Here is a 22,204-nt window from a genome sequence, read left to right as displayed (position 1 = left end):
CACTTCACTTGCCTGGAATCCTGGAGACTCCCTCTCCTCCCGGAGAGCCTAGCAGGCTTCACATTCAGATCTGCAGCGTTGCCTCTGGTCAATTTCTAAACATACCAGACACTCTCTTTTGGAGATGGGAACCTAATCTGTGCGTCTCTGGGAAGTAGGAAAGGGAAGGAAGGAACAGGGCTCATAAGGAGGGAGGGGGTTCCCACTGGGACCTGCCCTAAACCCCTCCCTCCCGGCCCCCTACTCTCCAAACAAAGCAGCGAACTGAGGATCGCCCCCTGCCACCCCCCATTCCCTTGTAACCGAGCAACCCCATTCGAGAAGGTCTGAATTGGAAAGGAATGAATGTTCCTTAAAGGGACCCACGAGTAGCCTCTCGCAGTCTCGCAGTGATTATAACCTGTTATTATACGAGAATCTTCGTGACTGTGCTAGCCAATACCGATCTGCAGCTAACAGAGACTGCAGCACACTCCGATCTACAGCCCGCAGGTACCGACTGGGCGCAAATGAGGAAACTACAATTTCCATGAAGACCAGGGGCCCAGAATCGCCCGAAGGTGTTGCCCTTTCCCCTGGCCTTCTGGGAATTGTAGTTTTCTTTGAAACTTTCCGCTTTCTAGTCGCCTAAGAAGCAGGAGACTGTGGTTGGGTTTCCCAGAAGCAGGGGGCGGGGCCCCAGGCTCCCAGAGCCGGCGTGGACCAATCAAGACCTGGGGACCGGCACTGTCTGGGGGCGTGGCCTCGGGGGGAAACCACCGGGATTGCCGCGGACGTCTCAACCCGGGAAAACGCCCTCTGCGGGAAGGAAAGGTGAGGGGTCGCGGGGGCCTGGGGGGGCCGGATTCTGGGGCCCGGGAAAGAGGGGTGCCAGAGAACCGGAGAACTGGGTCCCGAAGGAGCACCCACTCGGCACCAGTACTTCTAGATCCTGGTCAAAGAGGAGGCTGGCAGCTCAGACTTTTGGATCTGGAAAAGAGGGGCGGGGGCACGACACCCGGTTCCTAAGTCTGAACTAAGAGGGTGCCGGGAAGTCCAGACTTCTGGTTCTGGGGAAGAAGAGACTGGAGGACTGGAAATGCTGAGTTCCCGAGAACGTGATGCTTTTGATCGCCTCTTAGAAGAGTCGGGGTCGGCTCGGGAGGCTGGATCCGTGGGTGCTCGGGGCCGGGAGGTCCGGATGGATGCTGTTACCTCTCTCCGCCCTGCAGACAGCACGCCGCCATGCCTCGCTCTGGGCTCCGCGTCGCCCTTCTCCTGCCACCGCTGCTGTTGCTGCGCGCTGTTCTGGCCGTACCCTTGGAGCGCGGGGCGTCCAAGGAGGAGAACCCCGCCACCGAGACCCCCGTGAGTGGCCGGGCCCCGCTCTCCAGCCAGGGGTCTGCAGTGGCACTTAAGTCCCTGCGGGCGCCTTGACCCCCCCTGGGTGCACCAAGATACGGCTTGGAGTTTGCCGACCGCGCTTTGACGTGGTGGAAAAGCGGGGGGGAGGGGCGGAAGGAGGGGGCGGGGCGGGGGTGAGCGCGCCGACGGGCGGGAAAGCACGGCCGAACTTGCATGAAAAATCTTCGCCCCCGTCCCCTCCACCCCAGCATCTTCTTGTCCATGTAAGAGTTCCACCCACCTTCCTTTAAGAAAGGCGATGAATGAAGGGGTGAAGAAAGAACTACATTTCCCAGTAGTACCGAGCAGGTGGCGTTGGCTAACTAGGCTGAGCTCCGGGTTCCTGGTGCTCATGGGAGTTGTAGTTTAGATTATGAAGAGGCAACATTTTTTTAAAACTTATTTAATTTTTGTTTGTTTATTTGAAGCCACATTCTGTGGTGCTCAGAGCTTACTCTTGGCTCAGCTTACTTCTGTGCTCAGGGATCACTCCTGGCGGAGTTCAGGGGACCATCTGGGGTGTGCCGGGGATCGAATCCTATTGAGCAATGTGCAAGACAAGCGCCTTCCGCGCTGTGCTATTGCTCCGGCCCCTCTCCTGCGTGTTTTGCACTCTGCTCTTTTTTTTTTCTTTTTGGGTCACACCCGGCGTTACTCAGGGGTTACTCTTGCCTCTGCACTCAGGAATTACTCCTGGCGGTGTTCATATGGGGTGCTGGGATTCGAACCCTGGTCGGCCGCATGCAAGGCAAACGCCCTACCCGTTGTGCTCTCGCTCCAGCCCCATGCACTCAGCTCTTGTACTCTCTCTCTCCAGCCGGAGTCCCTTCTCTCGTCATTCATTCTACCCCATTTCTTGAGTCACTATGGCAAGTACTTGGAATTCCCTTGCCCTCACCCACCTGCCAAATGGGCTGGCCCAACAAACATCAGGGCGTCCTAGAAAGAGAATCCGGGCAGAGGGAATAGCTGGGGCAGAGCAGAGTGAGGCTGAGACTTGGGGGGGTTGGAGGGGGTCCATGCGGCAGGAGCAGAGTGTGTACCTGGCTCAGGAGTGACCCCTGCTGCTACTTGGGGGCCATACCTGGTGCTGGAGACCAACTCAGGTGCAAGGCAAGTGCCTCAACTTGCCCTGGCTCCAGCCCCAAAGCACATACCGGGACAGACATCACCGCCAGGAGACTAAAGTGCTCACAGGGCTGGGGTGAAAGGTCTACGGTGAGGGGCTCTGGTCAGATTCCTGCCACACACGCCTCCAAGCATTGCCGGGATCAACCCCTCAGTCTGAGGACTACCAGGCAGGGTCCCCCAACAGCCAGAAAGAGGATCGGAGCCTTTAGCTCTGCAAACAGATGGCATAAGGGAAGTTGTAAGCGAGGGGCCATAATGATAGGTCAGCAGGCAGGGCATTTGCCTGCCACATGGCTGACTCGGGTTCGATCCCCAGCACCCTATATGGTCCCCTGAGCACCTCCAGACATAATTCCTGAGCACAAAGCCAGGAGAAACCCCTGACTGCTAGGGGTTACCGCCCTCCACCCAAAATGATGGCGTTTGTTGCTGTGAGCCAGTGAGTTGGTGAGCCTTGGTTCCAGCAGCGCCCAGAGATAAGGGTACCCACAGGGCGGGATTGGGGGACCCCCTACTTGTTGTTGTTGTTATTTGCTTTTTTGGGTCACACCCAGCAATGCTCAGTGGTTACTTCTGACTGCACTCAGGAATTACTCCTGGCGGTGCTTGGGGGACCATGTGGGTCGGGTAGGCTGCATGCAAGGCAAACACCCTATCCTATCCACTGTTCTATCGCTCCAATAACCCCCCCCTCGCTACTATTGAGCAAGCCTCTCCCCTGCCCTGTGGGCTGTGTGGAGCTGGGTATGACCCAGGAAGAGGGAGGAGCAGGGCTTGGAACAGTTGGTGTCTGGGTACAGGGGCAGCAGGGCAGGAAGCAGAGTTAGGTGGGGCCATGACGTCTGTCCTTGTCGCTGAAGGACACGGGCTTATACTACCACCGATACCTCCAAGAAGTCATCAATGTGCTGGAAACGGACGGGCACTTCCGGGAGAAGCTTCAGGCGGCCAATGCTGAGGATATCAAGGTGTGACCGGGCTGGGTTGTCCCCACTCCCACCACTATTTATCAGGGAACAGGGAGAAGCAGCTGCTGGGGGCAGCACTGCAGGAAAGGGACGAAGGGGGCGGGAGGGGACAGACCGAGGTGACTGAGACCTGAGGCGGATGGCATGGCTTCCGGTCTTGCCTCTGCTGCTCCCTCACCCACTCTGTGCCTCGGTTTTCCAAGCTGTAAAGTGGGGTGATGGTGAAAGCTGCCTCATGGAGCTCAGGGTAGTTCCTCCCTTCTGCCTCTCACCAAGGGCGCGTGACTATGTCCATTTTAGAGGCCTTGGAAAGCACCTTTGCCCCTCCTCTGTGCCCAGCTCTTCAGCCCTGCCCCACCACACAACCCGTCCCTGCCTGGGGTTGCATGTGGGAGACCCCCATTCCTCAACCCGTGCCCCAGGCAGCCCTGCTCCCCTGGGCTGAACCAGACTCTGTGTCTTAAAGGATGTTGGGTTGGGCCAGCAAAGGAGTGGAGGGCCACCTCAGGCTTTGGGGTCAACACAGGTGTCGGCCTGGGGCGGGATGTTGGGCCTGCTGCTAAGGTTTCTGGAACTGAGTGATGTCAGGTGGGCTACAGAGGGACAGCTGCACGCTGCCCTCGGTGTCCTGACCGCTGCCTTCTGTGTCCCGAATGATCCGGCTCCTGGCAGAGTGGGAAGCTGAGCCGGGAGCTGGACTTCGTCAGCCATCATGTCCGCACCAAGCTCGACGAACTCAAGCGCCAGGAGGTGTCGCGGCTGCGGATGCTGCTCAAGGCCAAGATGGATGCGGAGCAGGAGCCCAGTGAGCAGGGTGCAGTGGGGCGTCCCTGGGCCCCCCACGGTCACACACATGAATAGGCCACATAGAGACCCCCCTCAGGGCTGCAAGACACTGGGCCCCGGGTTCGATCCCTGACACCATCTGGGATACACCAGGGGACCCCAGTGCATTCAGGATGACCCTGAAGTAAGGAAGTGAAATGTGCCTGAGATTTTCTTTGCTGGGCTGGAGGATGTCCAGAGGTTCGGGCATGCTGCTGAACCCCCAGCACCGCTTGTGCCTCCCCCATGCCTCACTCCTGAGCACTGAGCCAGAGGGTGCCCCCAGGCTCTACCCAGTGAGGCCCCCAAACTCCAATCAATCAATCAGTGAAAGTTGATTTCTTTTGCACTTAGTCCAGGCTGGTTTGCCTTCTTCAGGCACCATGTGGGAATGAAATCATACTTAATAACCCCCGCATGTCTCACGTGGCTGGGCTGTGTGCACTCTAATAACAGTGGCAGCTTGTCCTGCCATTTGGACCCTGGCCCTGGGCATTTGTGACACCTGCCCCTGTGAATGAGGCAGCCGGGATGGGATGCAAATCTCTACTTCCTGTTTTCTGATTGCAGCAGAGTTCTGAGTCAGGGTTGGGGTGCAACCTGTCACCTGGGGACCTTTGCCCCACACGGCGCTCTGCCACAGACATTCTTTGTTGGGGTGTGTGAGGCTCATCTCAGAGGTCATGTCCCTAGAGTTCCTCGCATCCTGACTGTTGACCCCTGGGGGCCAGGCTGTGGGGGTCCTCGAGGTTCCATTCACATCACCTGCTCTCCTCCGCTTGACTATACTATATCTCTGGCTCCATGATGGTTATTTTTACTTGAAGTAGACGGCACAGTTGTGGCCATCACCTCCAGGAAGCCCTCCTTGATTGCTCCTAGCCTCAATGACATGTTCTCTGGACTTCCCAGTGCCCTCTGTAAATAGCCAATGCAGGGATTTGTAGGGGCGAGGTGGAGGGGGGCTTCCCCAGTGGTTTGCAGGGATCATGTATTGTCAGGATCAAACCTTTGAGTCATCCCTGAGGCCCTGGAATAGGAGTATGTAAGAAAGAACATACCATGAGTTTGCTGTCTGTTTTGTTTTCCTGTCTGCCTCACCCAGACATGCAGTTGGACCACCTGAGCCTCCTGAAGCAGTTTGAACATCTGGACCCCCAGAACCAGCACACATTTGAGGCGCGGGACCTGGAACTGTTGATCCAGACGGTAGTTGATCCAGGGAACTCTGGGCAGGGGATGGAGCCCCCATGCGCTTGTGTGGCCGGCTGCAGAGTATGGGGTGGCAACCCCCGAGCCCTGAGGGAAAGCAGGGGTTTTCAGCAGGGCAGGCCCGTCTCTCAGAACAGACTTCATTTCTTTTGTGGACTTTTTTTTTTCTTTTCGGGTCATACCCAGTGAAGCTCAAGGGTTACTCCTGGCTCTACACTCAGGAATTTCTCTTGGTAATGCTCGGGAGGACCATATGGGATGCTGGGAATCAAACCTGGGTCAACCGTGTGCAAAGCATGCCCTCCCTGCTGCCCTCCCTGATGGACTATCCCTCCAGCCCCTCTTTTGTGTTTTTGATTGGGGGACACACCCCATGATGCTCAGGGGCTTACCCTGGTTCTGTGCTTGGTGGTCACTCTATACCTGGTGCTGGGAGGTGGAACTTGGGTCTCTCTCTCTCTTTTTTGGGGGGGTAGGGGGGTCACAACTGGCAATGCTTTTGGCTTACCCCTGTCTCTGCACTCAGGAACTACTCCTGGCGGTGCTTGGGTGATCCTATGAGATGCCAGGATCGAACCTGGGTTGGCTGTGTGCAAGGCAAGCGCCCTCCCCACTGTACTATTGCTCCAGCCTGGAACTTGGGTTTCTTGCATGCAAAGCCTGCTTTCAGCCAGTTGAGCTGTTTCTCTGGCCCCAAACTTGGTATCCAGTCTTCATGGGCTTTATTTTTCCTGTAAGACCTGTGGGTAGGAGTCATCTCTGTGTCCTGGGAGAAGTTGAATCATGCAACCCTCCCTCCTCCACCCAAAAAAGTCACATCCTAACTCTCAAGGCCTGTGGCTTTTGGGGTCAGAGCCATCATACCGCAGGGAGGGCTCTTGCCTCGCATACAGCCAACCTAGATTTGTTCCAGGAACATGCCACATAGGGTCCCTCAATCGATGTCAGGCATGATTCCTGAGTGCAGTCAGGAGTAAGCCTTGAGTAATGACGGATGTGGCCCCCAAACCAATACCCCCACCAAAAGAAAAAAAACACTGTGGCATTGGCTGCTTTTTTTTGTGGCGATAATCAGGGATTGCTCCTAGCAGTGCTCGGGGAATACTGTGGTGCCTGGGGGGTCAACCAGGGCTGACCACAGGCAGGTCCTGCCAGCCTGGTCTCGAATCTCCAGGACTGTACAAGGTCAATGTCCTGAGCACTTACTTTACTTGCAGGAGTCCCAGGTTCCATTCCCAATATTGCATAGTCCCCTGGGTACCACCTGAAGCTCCTGAGCTCAGCTGGGTATCAACCTAAAGCCTAGCTAAACAAAACAAAACTCTGGGCCTGGGAGATAAGTCAGTAGGCTAATGGGGTGCATTCAGGACGCCAAGAAATGAAGGAACTTCGTAAGCCGTGTACCAGAAGATAAATTCATGTTGTTTTAAGCTCCTATGATCGTGATGGTCTGTCCGTTAGCAATAGAAGCTAATTGCTTCTATGTGTGAAGACAAGCCGTCACAAGCCACACATTCACAGCACAAGCACTTCCTGGAGCAGATCCCCAAATGCTGAGCTCGAAAGGCATGAGTGGGTAGATCCTGTTGCTAAGTGTAGAAAATGGAAACAAAGGAACCCCAGAGATGAGGAGGGCTGAGACCAGGAGAATAGTGATGCATTGGAGAAATAGTTTCTGGAATGTTCTAGAAGTAAATGGGAACAACTTCCCACAGGGGCCTGGAGAATTTGCTCAGTGGGATGCAGCCCTGGGTTCGATGCTGGGAATCCACTTGGTCCACTGGACATAGCCAGAAATGATCCCTAAGCACCACCACAACTGGCCAGGGTGACTCCTGAGCACCTGGCTCAAACAAACAAAACCATCCTGCAGGGCTCTCCAAGAATTCACTCAAATAGCTGCTATTATCGGTGTGGCCACTAGATGGCGCACCGACAGGCCATACCTGCGGCACTCCAAGGTGGGACTGTGAGTCCCATTTCTCAGATGAGGGCTGGTTGCTTTCCCCTCTTAAGACCACACACATTTGAGGCTGGAGAGATAACACAAGGCCTCAGTGCCTTAAGCCCTGAATTATCTCTGGCTCCTGGAATCACACCTCCCTCGACTCAATGTGAGGTCACAGAAACACAGATTTTTGTGGCCAGTACCTTATCCCAGGTACTATCACTCCATCCCGTTTTTGTTTGGACGGCCATATTCAGTGGGGAACCCATAATCAGGGTTCATGGGTCCCTCTGATGATGTTTGGGGGTCACTCTGATGCCATGCTGGGGCACAAACCTGGGTTTCCTGCATGCCCTCATGTGAAGCACGTGCTCTCCCCGTTGAGCTCTCTCTCCAGCCCCATGAAGTTGACCAGGCCAGGGAGACAGCACAGAGCTGGAGAAAGTGCTTTTTATGTCCAAGGCTGGGTTGGTTCTCAGTGATGCAGAGGGCACCCCGGTGCACTGCCAGGGCTGAGCCTAGCGCATGGAGCCAGGAGGAAACCCTAAGCACAGCCCGGACGGCCTTCCCCCAAGGAGGCATTATCTGAGGTTTGCTTCCTCTGTCGCGCTCTTGAGGTGCTGGGGAAAGGCGGTTCAGGTTAAGACAGACCCTAATCACTCCCGAGCAAACTGAGGTGGCTGCGAGGTCAGGACTTGAGGCCCCGGACAGGATGGCTGTCGTGGTTGCACTTGGCCTGGCCTCTGGAGATGGAATTTAGGGCTGGGTCCTGCCAGGTGGGGGTGACCGGTTGCTTATCCCCAGGCCACCCGGGACCTCGCCCAGTACGACGCCGCCCATCACGAAGAGTTCAAACGCTATGAGATGCTCAAGGAACACGAGCGGCGCCGCTACCTGGAGTCCCTGGGCGAGGAACAGCGGAAGGAGGCAGAGAGGAAGCTGGAAGAGCAGCAGCGCCGGCACCGCGAACACCCCAAAGTCAATGTGCCCGTAAGGCTCCCCTATCCCCATGCCCATCCTCCACCTGGTCCGCCTCTCAGCGGTTCCATCCGAGGAAGTAGCTAAAGAACTACAACTCCCAGAGGGCGCTGGGGCCAGAAGCTCTCTTCGACTATGATCACCCACTCCCGGGGTTGCTGGGATTTAGTTTGCCTAGGTGGGAGGATTTGTAGAAACGAGCGCTGCGGCTGGAGTGGGCTGTGCACGCCTTCCTCAGTCGCCCGGGCTGTCCCCTCTGCAGGGCAGCCAAGCACAGCTGAAGGAGGTGTGGGAGGAGCTGGATGGATTGGACCCCAACAGGTTTAACCCCAAGACCTTCTTCATACTGCATGGTAAGGTGGGGATGGAAACCCCAGATCCAAGCTCAACCCTGAGGCTCTGATCTTTCTAAGGTCCAGTGCTGAGGACCCTCTCCCAGCACCTGCACCCCGCTTCCCGTGGCGCCCCCGCTAGGATCTGGTCCCCTATTAGGGATCCTGTCGCCGAGAGTGGTCTCATCCCTGGTGAACAGGCCTCCAGGACTAGTGAGGCACATTTGCCTTCATTATTTGGAGCCACATTTCTCTTTATCCTCCTGTCTGGGCTTAGCAGCCCCTATGGGTGTGTCGAAGACCAGACCCGGAAGCTCACCCTGCGGTGCTTATAGTTCTGGACGACCCGCTCATTTATTCCCTTGAAGTTTCTCTGAGCTCCCTCTATATTTTTGTTTGTCTGTTTGGGGGCCACACCTGTTGATGCTCAGGATTTGCTCTGCATTCAGGGATCACTCCTGGCGGAGCTTAGCAGACCATATGGGATGCCGGGCATTGAATCCAAGTTGGCTGCGCCCTCCTTGCCGTACTTTCTCTCCTGCCCCAAGCTCATTCTGTGTACCCAGCTTCATGGAGATGCCAGGACAGAGTCAGGACCCAAGCCAAGACCCACCCACCCACTTAGCCAGCACCCAGCCTAGAGTGAAAAGCCAGGAATATTTTACTTTGCCAAGAAAGGGTAGGCCGAGACTGGGAGGCACACCCCGCAGTGCTCAGGGAGTATACTATGCAGTGCCAGGGATTGAATTGGTGTTGGCAGTGTGCAAGGCAAGTGCCTAACTTTCTGGATCATCTCTCTGGCCCCAATAAAATAGTTTTAAAGTTAAGAAACATTTAGAGGGGGCCACATCCAGCTGTAGCTGTGCTCAGAGCTTACTCCTGGCTCTGCACTCAGGGATCTCCCTTGGTGGATTCAGTGGACTATGTGAGATGCAGGCGATTGAACCCGGTCAGCCCAGCCATGTGCAAAGCAAACGCCCTCCCCACTTAATATCACTCCTCTGGCCCCACATGCTTTTTTAAACACAGTACTACTGCACACTTAATCTGTTGGAAATAATCTTTTTGTGCACTGGGAAATAGCAAAGTTTGTGTGATTCCCTTTATTCAGTTTTCGCTTTATTTTCCAAGCCTAGAGCTGAGCCCGCAGTGCCCGAGTATAATTGTTGCTCATTTAAATTTTAGGAGTCCAGAGGAAAGTACAGCAGGTGGGGCACTTGCCCACCTACCTTGTATGTGGCCAAACTGGATTTAATCCCAGGTACCTCATATGGTCCCCGTAGCCCCACTCATTGTGATCCCTGAGCAAAGAAGCTGGAATCAGCCCTGAGCGCAGCCAGGTATAACCTCAAAGCAAAATAATAAATAAATTTGGGTGTCCTATGTGACTGGTGGCAGCTCTGTTTGGACAGTTGGTCTTTGAAGACATTACATTTCAACTTAGACCTTAGTGGACAGGAACATGACTTAACCCACAGTGCTCCCCAATACCTATGTTGTCCCCCTCAGATATCAACAGTGATGGTGTCCTGGATGAACAAGAGCTGGAGGCCCTCTTCACCAAAGAGGTGAGTGCTGGAAGTCTGAGGCACGTGCAATTCCCAGGCTGGTTCTGGCCTCTTAGAGTCCCCTTGGAAAGCAATTGCGGGAGAACTACAACTCCCAGCAGTACCTGAGACAAAGAGCAGCCACCTGGAGTGGTGGAGTGCCCTGAGGACTGCTGGGAGTTGAAGTCTGATCACCGGTGTCGGGAGGTCCGCGAGCCTGGGAAAGAGGAGCCCCGGACTTCTCAGTAGCCCCTGCCCATCGCGTGTCCCCACAGCTGGAGAAAGTGTATGATCCAAAGAATGAAGAAGATGACATGCGGGAGATGGAGGAGGAGCGACTGCGCATGCGGGAGCATGTGATGAAGAACGTAAGCAGTTGGGCCCCGCCCAAGGGCAGTGGCAGCTGGAGGGGTGTCCAGCGCTGTTCATTACCGTTTTATTCATGTATTTATTTTATGGCTTTTCGGCCACACACCCATCGGTGCCCAGGACTTTCTCCTTGTTCTGCACTCAGGGATCACTCCTGGCAGTGCTCAGGGGACTATATGGGGTGCCGGGGATCAAACCTGGGTCAGTCGCGTGCAATGCAAATGCCCTCCCTGCTGAACTATTTCCCCGGACTCTGACTCTTAACATTATCTGCCTCCCCAGGTGGACACCAACCAGGACCGCCTAGTGACCCTGGAGGAGTTCCTGGCATCTACTCAGAGGAAGGAGTTTGGGGACACTGGGGAGGGCTGGGAGGTGAGAGCTTGGGGACCCTCTGGTTGCTCAATAACTGTCTCCCATGCCGGTCCCTCCGGCTGCTTCTCTCCCTGGGTCCTCATACTCTCGCCCGGCTGCTCTGAAGCCTCCGTATCGGGTGGGTCCCTCTGCAGACGGTGGAGATGCGCCCCGCTTACACGGAGGAAGAGCTGAAGAGGTTCGAGGAGGAGCTGGCGGCACGGGAGGCAGAGCTGAATGCCAAGGCCCAGCGCCTCAGCCAAGAGACAGAGGCTCTGGGTCGCTCCCAGGGCCGCCTAGAGGCTCAGAAGAGAGAACTACAGCAGGTGACTAGCCAGGGAGGCGAGGTTCATTGTCCGAGCCCCGGAGGTGCCCTTGTGCGAGGAGCCTGAGCCACCCTAGTGGCTGCCATCTTGACCAAGGGCAGATGTCAGCACTGACAGCCGCGGCTGCCATGTTGGATAGGGGCAGGAGGCTGGTAAGTGGGAGAGGATAGGAAGGTCCAAGGGGGAGAGGGGACAACCTGGCTTGCCCTAGCTTGCCCGTATGAAGGTACAGTTCAGGCCATCACAGCTGAGGGAGAATTGGATCTTACTAGGCCCAACTGTACAGAGGAAAGCAGGCACAGAGAAGGGATGAGCCCCCTGGCTGGTGGACACATTGCTATGGAAACTTGGGGGGGAGCCATCTGACTGTGCCCTCTCCACCAGGCCGTGCTGTACATGGAACAGAGGAAACAGCAGCTGCAAGGCCACAGTGACTCAGCGCCCAGACCTGATGGGCAGCTCAAGTTCCACCCTGAAACAGGTGCTGCCCCATATAGTGGGGGACCTGGTCTGAGGGCAGAGGGCCTGGGGCCTGGTTCTGAGGGAAGAGGGATTGGGCACCTACAATCTGAGGGAGGAGGGTTGGGGGGGCTGGGACTAAGATACAAAGGACTGAGGAAGGAGAGACTGAGTCTGAAGGAGGAGGGACTGGATCTGAAGGAGGAGGAACTGAGGGAGCATGGGCTGGGTATGAGGGAAAAGGGCCCACAGCCTACATTGAAGGGAGGAGAAGCTAGGACTGAGCGAGGAGGGATAAAGTCTGAGGGAGGAGGGGCCGGGGTGTCTAATACTATCATTTCTCCCCAGTTCCAGATGATGCTCCTGTCCCAGCCCCAGTTGGTGACCACAAAGATGTGGACACGTCAGAGAAGAAGGTCCCAGAGCAGCCCCCCGAGCAGTCGCGGCTGGAGCCCCAGAACCTGTGATGGCTCATATCCCACCACCCCCTGGGTCCTTGTAGAAGCAACTGATGTGGGGGCGCTAAGGGTCAGGATGAATCCTCTAGGGCCAGCAATCTGGGGAGCCTCTGGGACAGGGGACAGGGTGGCAGGTCACACTTGACCCAGACCCACTCTGTGCCTCGGTTTCCCCCAGGCCTGGCCCTTCTTTCTGTCCCTCTTCAAGGACCCGCCTTGTCTCATATCCAGTGGGGTGTTCATTGGTCCACCTAATGGGGGGTCACTCCTCCTTCCTGAGAGGGATTGTTCTGTGCTTATTTTCTGGGCTTTAGGAAGCCCCAGCTGCTGGAACCACCCCCCCCCCCTCCAGACTCTGCTTTGGCTGATTATGGATCTTGGGGATCCCTTGGAAACTTGATACCAGTGACAACTGGAAGACCCATGGACGGGTCCTATCTCCTTTCGCAGTGCTGACTCTCCCCAATTCTCTGGCCTCTTCTGCCTTGGGCCTCCTTCCTGACACCCCAGAAGGGTTCCAGAGCTTCCCCGGTGTGGCTCCAGCCCCTCAGCCTCACGTGGGCACCCTCAGGGCTGGGCCCCTGCCCTTTGGCCTTCTCCCCCACTGCCCTCCATCCTGCTCTCCCGGTTCCCCCAAATATACTTTCTGGAACAAATCTATGCCTTGTCTGAAGATGCTTTTCCCCCATTACCCAGTACAGCCTGCAACATTCGTTTTGTTTCTTTTTTCATTTTGGCTCACTCTGACAGTGCTCTAGGTACCATGTGGGAAGGTTTGAACCCAGGTCTCCTGCATGTGAAGCATTAGCTCAGTCCACCGAGTTCTCTTAGACCTTTTGAGGTTTTGTTTTGCTTTTTCTGTTTTCTGGGTCTGGAGCGATAGCACAGCGGGCAGGGCGTTCGCCTTACAAGCGGCCAACATGGCCGACCCGAGTTCGATTCCTCCGCCCCTCTCGGAGAGCCCGGCAAGCTACCGAGAGTATTCGATATGCCAGACACAGTAACAACAAAGTCTCCAATGGAGACGTTACTGGGCCCGCTCGAGCAAATCGATGATCAACGGGAGGGCCTTTACCTTTACCTTACCTTTCTGTTTTCATATTTTTGGGAGGGCCACACCCAGTAGTGTTCAGGGCTTACTCCTGGCACTTCACGTAAGGATCACTCCTGGCAGGGCTCAGGAACCATATGGGGTGAAAGGGATCAAACTGTGTCAGCCATGCACAAGACTAGTGCCCTACCCACTGTCCTATCTCTCTAGCCCTTTGGTGCTAGTCCTGGTTCTGGGCTCAGGAGCGACTCTTGGCTGTGCTCAGGGGAATATAGGCAGGGCTGGACTTAAATTAAGGTGATAAGAGTTGGAGAGAGAACAGAAGCTAAAATCCTGGCCCTGGCAGGATTCTCACCCTGGTGGAGAGATAGTAGCAGAAGTTCTAAATCTAGCCAACTGACCCCTGCACCAGTGCACATCTACCAAGGAAGATGTGGAAAGAAGCTCAAGGGAGTTTAAAGAATGATTAAAGGATGGAGAGATAGTAGCATAGAGCCAGGGGTAAGCCCTGAACACCGCCAGGTGTGGCCCCCAAACCAAAAAGAAAATAACACCTGGAGTCTCATTACCAATACACAATGCCAGGGATGTAAATGGTTCAGCATTAGAGCCTTGTCTGCAGGAGACCCGCGCTTCCATGACAGCACCTCACGCACACAGGTAACAATCTGTCCCCTCTGCCCCAAGCAGCCCAGCCCCCTCCCACCTCATCTTCTTTTTCTTTTTCTTTTTGGGTCACATCTGGCAATGCACAGGGGTTACTCCTGGTTTATGCACTCAGGAATTATTCCTGGTGATGCTCGGGGGACCATATGGGATGCTGGGAATCGAACCTGGGTCCGCCGCGTGCAAGGCAAACACCCTACCCGCTGTGCTATCACTCCAGCCCCTCCGCCCCATCTTTAATTCTAGTCATAATTCAAGGGAATTCTATTGGCCCTTTTGTTCTGTATGAGATGATTTCCTCTCTGATCTGCCCGCTGCCAAGGTTTGCCAGTGCCCACGACGCTGTGAAATGACTCTGGGTCCTGGGGTGGCTCCAGTGATCCATGGAATCAGCACTTGGTGGGACCTGGCTTCGGTCCCTGATACCAAGTGGTCTCTAGCACCTCCAGATGTGGGCTGGTGGACTAAGCACTGCTGGGTGTGGCCCTACAATAAATGAAATTGTTGCCCTCTCCTTGGCATGTCCTGGCATGTGGAGGCTGCATCTCTGGTTTTATACAGGCCCTGGGGCAGAAAGAGAGAAGACACAGTGTGAGGGTGAAGAATCCAGTTGTCTGTCTCCCATCATCCCAAATCGGCCTTCACCCCATCTCTTGGACCTCTGTCTAGGGGGTTTCTAAATTTTATTTTATTTTATTTTTGCCACACCTAGTAGTGCTCAGGGCTTACTCCTGGGATCTACACTTAGCGATCACTCCTGATAGGTTTGATCCCTGGCATCCCTGATGGTACCCCAAAACCCACTAGGAGTGATCCCTGAGCACAGCTGAGTATGAATCACTTAATCACTTAACTTCCCGTTAGTCGTCGATTTGCTCAAGTGGGCGCCAGTAACGTTTCCATTTGTCCCTGTCGCGTGCTAGTGTAGCCCAATGGCATCTGTTCGCTCTGGGAACATGAAGGGCCTCAAACTGATCGTTCATGATCTTCTGACCATCTGGTAGGTGGGCGGCCACGCGGTCTTTTGACATCCCGTGGAATCCAGTCGGTAACAGCTCTAGTCCAGCGGTCGTCTTTAAATCTCATTACGTGACCAGCCCATCTGATTTTCGAAACCTTGGCAAATGAGACAGCGTCCCTGATTCTTGATCATCGACGGATGTCAGAACTCCGGATTCTTTCTCTCATTTGAGTGAAACGTGATATTCCAAGCATAGCTCTTTCTATTCTTCTTTGGGAGACCTGAATAGCGTTCTCATCTTGTTTGCGTAGGGCCCAGGTCTCTGAGGCATATGTTAATGCAGGAAGAACAGTGGAATCAAAATCCGTTGTGTATTCGATATGCCAAAACCGGTAACTACAACTGGTCTCATTCACCTGAGTATGAACAACAACAACAGCAACAAAAAAAAACCCTTCAAAACAAACCACTGACAAGCTGAGTGCAAGGCAGACTGTGACCTTTCTATACTGTCTCTCCAGACCCTAGGCTTTTGGGGTCTTGTCCATTTTGATGGGAGACTGGAGAGAGTCCTGTAGCACCTTACCCTTCAGACCAACCAAACGCTGGAAACAGGAGAGAGCACAGGGGCTAAGGCCTTGCAAGCAACAGACCCCAGATCGATCCTTTAACAGAGCCGAAATAATCCCTCAGCACTGCAGATATGTTGCCAAATCAAAAAACAAGAAATAGGCCAGAGTGATAGTACAGTGGGCAGGGTGTTTGCTTTGCACATAGCCTGCCTGTGTTTGGTCCCCAGCATCCCATACAGACCTCAAGCCACCATCAGGAGTAATTCCTGAGTGCTGAGCCAGGAGTAAACCCTGAGCATCTCTGGGTGTGGCTCCAAATAAAAAAGAAATAATTATCGTAAAACACAAAGATTCATTTCCATTCTAGGAAACCCCTGAGAGGTGATTCACTGCCCCCACTCTCCAGAGGGAGCCCCTAGAAAACCCCATGTCTGGGCTGGAGTGGGTAGGTCACTCGCCTTCCACGTGGCTGACTCGGGTTTGAGTCCCAGCACCCCATACGGTCCCTCAAGCCCCACCAGAGCTAATCTCCAAGTTCAGAGCCAGGAGTGAGCCTTAAGCATTGCCAGGTGTAGCCCCTAAACGAAAAACAAAAAAGAAATTCTGAGTCATTTGTCTGGGGTTCCCCCTCCCCCCCATCCCAAAGTAAGAAGCAGGGCTGGAATTTCAACATGCTGGCTCCAAAGTCCTCACTTTTGAACTTAGTGCAATGTTCTTTCTGACCTGCATCTACGCTCCATAAATTCAGGTAAGTGTCTGAGTTAATGAATAAATGCCAGCCCATCTCCCTGCCTTGCTGTCCACTTGCCCCTGGCATGGCTACTTGCCGCGTGCCCCTGCTCCAGACGATCTTTCCTATCAGAGGTGTTTTGCTAGTGCTTGAATGTGATGTTGTTCATCACCTCCTTTCTGGCCGGCTTCACGCTCCACCACCTGCAGTTTCAGTGCTCTGACCCATCACAAATAGCCTCACTGGCCTCTCCAGGTCCTTCCCTCTCAGGGGCCCCCTCCTGAGCAGGCCCCCTCCTTGTCTGAAGGATCCTGCTTCCCTGCGTATGCACTGTCTCCTCTGTGGGAGACCAGCTCTGCTTCTAGGACAGGGAAACCTCTATTGAGGGACTGGAGTGATAGAATATTGGATAAGGAACTGACCCAGCTTCGATCCCTGGCATCCCATAGGGTCCCCCAAGCACCACCAGGAGTTATTCCTGAGCACAGGAGCCAGGAGTAAGCCCTGAGCATCCCTGGGTGTGACCCCAAAAACAAAACAAAACTGCCATGGAAATCTGGCAAGATGGGTTCCTCTGGGATGTGGTTGAGTGGAAGAAGTTGCCTGGTAAGCATGTTGAGGGGGTGCTGATGCCTGGAACCTTATGGGCACTCGGTCCTTCTCATCACCAGCCCCACAAGGAGAGTCATCTGCACAGCACCCGCCATCACTGGCCCCCTCAGCCATTGCAACCGGAGCAAAGGGAAGAGAAATCAACAACAAAAACAGGGGCAGAGTGGGGAGGGCATTGGTCTTGCACACAGTCAACCCAGGTTCAATTCTTAGCATTGCATATGACTCCTCAGTCACTGCCAAGAGTAATTCTCACTCTCCCCCCGCCTCACTCTTTCTCTCTTTCCTTTTTGGGTCACACCCAGGATTGCTCAGGAGTTACTCTTGGCTCTGCACACAGGAATCACTCTTGGTGGTTCTTGGGGAATCATATGGGATGCTAGGGATAGAACCCAGGATGGCCACATGCAAGGCAAATGCCCTACCCACTGTACTATCACTCTGGTACAAGAGTAATTCTTCTGTAAAGAGCCAAGAGTAACCCCTGAGCATGTCTGGGGGTGTCCCCAAAACAAAACAAGAATAAAAACCCAACAATAAAAAAGGGGGGCTGCAGTGATAGTCCAGTGGGAAGTGTTTGTCTTGCATAAAGCTGACCCAGCAACCCATATGATCCCCCAAAACCTGCCAAGAATACACAAAGCCAGGAGTAAGTTCTGAACACCCTTGGGTATGGCCCAAAGCCAAAAATACATATATTATGTCTAAATATTCATTCATGACAATTTTATCTTTACTGAATATTCTGTGTCTTGAAAACATAAAGATAAAGTTAAAGGTAAAGGCCCTCCCATTGTTCATCGATTTGCTCGAGCGGGCCCAGTAACGTCTCCATTGGAGACTTTGTTGTTACTGTGTTTGGCATATTGAATACGTCACGGGGAGCTTGCCAGGCTCTCCGAGAGGGGCGGAGGAATCGAACTCGGGTCGGCCATGTTGGCTGCATGCAAGGCAAATGCCCTACCGCTTATCCCAAGGGCTAGAAGAGATAACATGCAGGTAAGTTTTTGCCTTGTGTCCGGCTGACCACATTTGATCTCCAGTACCCTATATGATTTCTTAAGCACCATCAGGAGTGATTCCTGAGTGCAGAGCCAGGATTAAGCCCTGAGAGTGCCCCACTAAAAAATGTTCTAATTTTTGTCCTAAAAGAAAAAACAAAAAGAAATCTTACTCAGCAGGGTTAAGGTGCTTGCTCTGGGTGTGGCCAATCCCCATTGGATATCCAGTACCACAAACCCACATTGCATCCAGGAGTGATCCCTTAGCACAAATCCTGGAGACACACCAAACCTGGCCCTGGTCTCAAGTTTCTACCCCCAAGCTAAAAAGAAGACAGCGGGGTGCAAATGCTGCCCAAGCCCTTGGCCATGTGTTGCTGCTGAGCACATGTGGTGCCCGAGCATATGTGTTGCCCACATCTCCCCTCTCGAGATCTATTTTTTCATACTTTCTTAATTATTTATATTGAATCACAGTGAGATACACAGTTACAAAGTTGTTCATGATTGGGTTTCAGTCATATAATGTTCCAATACTCATCCCTTCATCAGTGGACATTTCCCACCACCAGTGTCTCCAGTTTCCCTCCTTCCTTTCATATTTTCTTTTTTTTTATTTGTCGTTTGTTTTTGGGCCACAATAGGCAATGCTCAGGGGTTACTCCTGGTTCTGTACTAAAGAATTACTCCTGGTGGTGCTTGTGGGACCATATGGGATGCTGGGGACTGAACCCAGGTCCACCGCATGCAAGGCAAGCGCCCTGTCTGCTGTACTATCACTCCAACCTTCCTTTCATAGTTTCATATGGAATGCTAGAATGTGTACTGGGGCTCCCTCTCCACTCTGTAGAAGCCTGCATATTCTCTCTCTCTCTCTCTCTCTCTCTCTCTCTCCCCCTCTCTCTCACACACACATACACACCCCTCCCTCCCTCAAAACTTCCAAATAAAATCTGTTACACTGGGGGCTGGAGTGATAGCACAGCGGGTAGGGAATTTGCCTTGCACATGGCCAATTCAGGTTCAATTCCCAGCATCCCATATGGTCCCCCAAGCACTGCCAGGAGTAATTCCTGAGTGCAAAGCCAGGAGTAACCCCTGAGCATTGCTGGATGTGACAAAAAAGAAAAATCTGTTACACTTTAAGAAGAAAGACATGGAGAGAGAGCGTGGACTTACATGTTTTTGCTGCCAACCGCCCCTAATTTCCTTTCCTTCTCTGACCTCACAGAACATCCTGGCTCTCTCTGGGTGAGGGTCAGACATGCTACCCTGAGTTTCACCCCTGGGGGCTCCCTCCCAGGGACAAAGATGCCTGACCTCCCACAAATTCCAGTGCCAGGTCAGTGATCTTCACTCATTAATTATGAATGAGTCTAACACAGCCCTACCCGAACTCTGGGCCACACTGGTTAGGTCTGGATCCCAGCACCCGCCTCTTGATGGGTGACTTCAGGCCAGGTTCTCCATCACTTGGTACTTCTGCCTTCTCTGCAAGATAAGGGGGTGGCTTCAGGAGGCCTTTAGGAGCAAGGTGACGGTGCTGGGCCCCAGGGACTAATCATGCGTGAACAGAGACAGAAAGAAAAGGGCTCAGTCTCTGCCTCAATGTTCAGGCCCCCTCAGGGATGGAGCGGTTGCTTGGGGCTGGAGCCGTAGTACAGCAGGTAGTGCGTTTGCCTTGCATGTGGCCGAACCGGGTTCAATTTCCAGCATCCCATATGGTCCCCTGAGCACTGCCAGGAGTAATTCCTGAGTGCAAAGCCAGAAGTAACCCCTGTGCATCGCCAGATGTGACCCAAAAAGAAAAAGAAAATCAATGTTCAGGCCCCTGCTAACCTCACACACTGACATAACTAACTGCTTATGATTATGGTGGTGGGAAGCACACCTAGCATTGTTCAGGAGTTACTTCTGGTGGTGCTCAAGGGATCATGGCCCCCCACCCCATGCAGAGATCAGATTGGGGGGTCAGCGGCAGCATGCAGAACAAGTGCCTCGGGTTAGAGAGCACAGTGGGGAGAGCACTAACCTTACATGCATTTGACAGGGTTTGATCCCCGACACCCCATATAGTCTGCTCAGCTCACCAGGAGTGACCCCTGACGTGCAGTACCAGGAGTAAACCCTGACTATTGCTGGGTATAGCCCTAAACCAAAAATAAGAACAAAAAGAAGTGCCTTAACCCCTGTACCACCTTTCAGATTTTTTTTGGGGGGGGGCTGGTGTATGCATCAGTGCTCACGGGCTGTGCCCAAGGCAGGTACTGGGGTCACTCTTGGAGGTTCTAGTGGTGCTGAGACTCCTGCACAGCCTGCACCCCAGCCCTGTGAGCTGTTTCTGCAGCCACTGCTCTGATTTCCATCTTAGGCCACACCAGCAGTGCACAGGGGCTTACTCCTAGTTCTGTGCTCGGGGTGACTCTTGGCAGGCTTGATCGCCAGGACAGCAAGCACTTTACCCCTGTACTCTCTCCACCCCCATGCAATAAGTTCTTAAACACATCTTCTTGGGTACAGACTTGGCAATTTCTCAAGGCCACATATTTTTCCCCCAGGATAAAAGGTTCTGAATATTTTTTGGGGGTCACACCCGGTGATGCACAGGGATTACTCCTGGCTCTGCACTCAGGAATCACTCCTGGCGGTGCTCGGGGGACCATATGGAATGCTGGGAATCGAACCCGGATAGGCCACGTGCAAGGCAAACGCCCTACCTGCTCTGCTATTGCTCCAGTCCCAAGTTTCTGAATATTGAGGTGCACTCATTTTCTGTTTGACCAGGTATTGCAAAATTATTTCATCCAGGTACACAAACTCACTGCCAGAATTTTTTTTAAGTGAAGGGTCATACCTGGCAATGCTCAGGGCTGACTGCTGAATCTGCACTCAGGGATCACTTCTGGCAGGGTTGGGGGGACCACATGTGGTGTTGGGGATTAAATCTCAAAGCAAGTACCTTGCCCTCTGTCCATTCTGGCCACTGCCAACAATCTTTAATTATAGCTCTCAATTCTCAAATCATTTTAAGTTTCAGAATAGTATGTTGCATTCTTTTGTATCCTCCACCTACCTTCCTCTCACTGACAATCTTTTTTTTTTCAGCTTTTTTGGGTCACACCCGGCCATGCTCAGGGGTTACTCCTGGCTTTGCACTCAGGAATCACTCCTGGCGGTGTTCAGGGGTACCTTTGGGATGCTGGGAATCGAACCCAGGTGGGTCGCGTGCAAGGCAAATGCCCTACCTGCTGTGCTATTGCTCCAGCCCCATCACTGACAATCTTTTAGGTTATCACAGACCTAGAAATTATATTGATCATGATTGAATCACCTGACTCAGATGTCTCCAGATCATAATCAGGTTTATGTCCATAAAAATATAGAGGGGACTGGAGAGATTGTATAAAGGTGAAGAATCTTGCTTTGTATCTCAATGACCTGGTTCAAAGTTTTGAATCCTCAGTAGCACAAATGATTCTAACATTATGTGTGAACTTCCAGGGGCTACTCCTGAGCATAGAGTCACAAATAGCCCCTGAGTTCTACTGGGTGTGGTTCACAAACCCAGAGAGAGAGAGAGAGAGAGAGAGAGAGAGAGAGAGAGAGAGAGAGCTAGAAATAGCTTAATGAGTTGAGCACATGCTTTGCATGCTGGAGGTCCAGGATTAACCCTCTGGGATTGGTCCCCTGAGCATTGCCAGGAGTAACCCCAAACACAGAGCCACAAAGCATCCCCTGAGCATCACTGAGTGTGACCCACAAAACAAAAAATATATGGAGAGAGGCAGAGAATATCTAGTGAATGGTTGAGTTGAGGCTGGTGTGAATTTTGGGGTCACACCTGGTGGTGTTCAGGTGCTGCTCAGGGGGCAATTCCTGGTTCTCATAAATCATTCCTGGTTGTGTGGGGACCAGATGCAGTGATGGAGAGTGAACAAAATCAGTTACATGCAAAGCAAGTGCCTTAACCCCTGTACTGTACCAGTATCTCTCCAGTTCTTGTATACAGTTGTATGAAATGTCATCAGATATGAAGATGCAAATATCTTTTGCCACACAAAACTGTTGAATGTCCACATAGAGCACTCTTGGTTCATTTCTGGCTCAGGAGCGGTTTGCAAACCCTGGCTCTAAAGGGTATTAGGAAACAGTAGAGCCTGGTTTTTAATGGGCTCTAGAAGCATCATTATTATTATTTATAATGATGAATAATCATGGTCAGAAAGTAGTGTAGTGATAGTTAAGGCTCTGGCCTCGGAACAGCTGCCCTGGCTTTGATCCCTGGCGCTTCATATGAACCTCCTGCAGAGCCACGAGAGAT

The 22,204-nt window shown here is 53.2% G+C and overlaps 1 protein-coding gene across 1 annotated transcript; it reads left to right on the top strand.

The window, feature by feature from the left end:
- Positions 1-703: 703 nt before the first annotated feature.
- On the top strand, positions 704-12,962 carry NUCB1 (nucleobindin 1). The gene is made up of 13 exons (XM_056135835.1): positions 704-813; positions 1,212-1,347; positions 3,375-3,482; positions 4,155-4,287; positions 5,413-5,516; positions 8,272-8,457; positions 8,708-8,798; positions 10,287-10,345; positions 10,600-10,692; positions 10,976-11,068; positions 11,203-11,373; positions 11,758-11,854; positions 12,181-12,962. Exons 2-13 carry the CDS (start codon positions 1,225-1,227, stop codon positions 12,297-12,299), a joined length of 1,377 nt encoding a protein of 458 aa, XP_055991810.1. The 5' UTR covers positions 704-813; positions 1,212-1,224; the 3' UTR covers positions 12,300-12,962.
- Positions 12,963-22,204: the final 9,242 nt, after the last annotated feature.

This window comes from Sorex fumeus, unplaced genomic scaffold (genome assembly GCF_029834395.1).
Source record: "Sorex fumeus unplaced genomic scaffold, SorFum_2.1 ptg000122l, whole genome shotgun sequence".
Taxonomy (NCBI): Eukaryota; Metazoa; Chordata; class Mammalia; order Eulipotyphla; family Soricidae; genus Sorex; species Sorex fumeus.
This window is presented reverse-complemented; position numbering and strand designations above follow the sequence as displayed.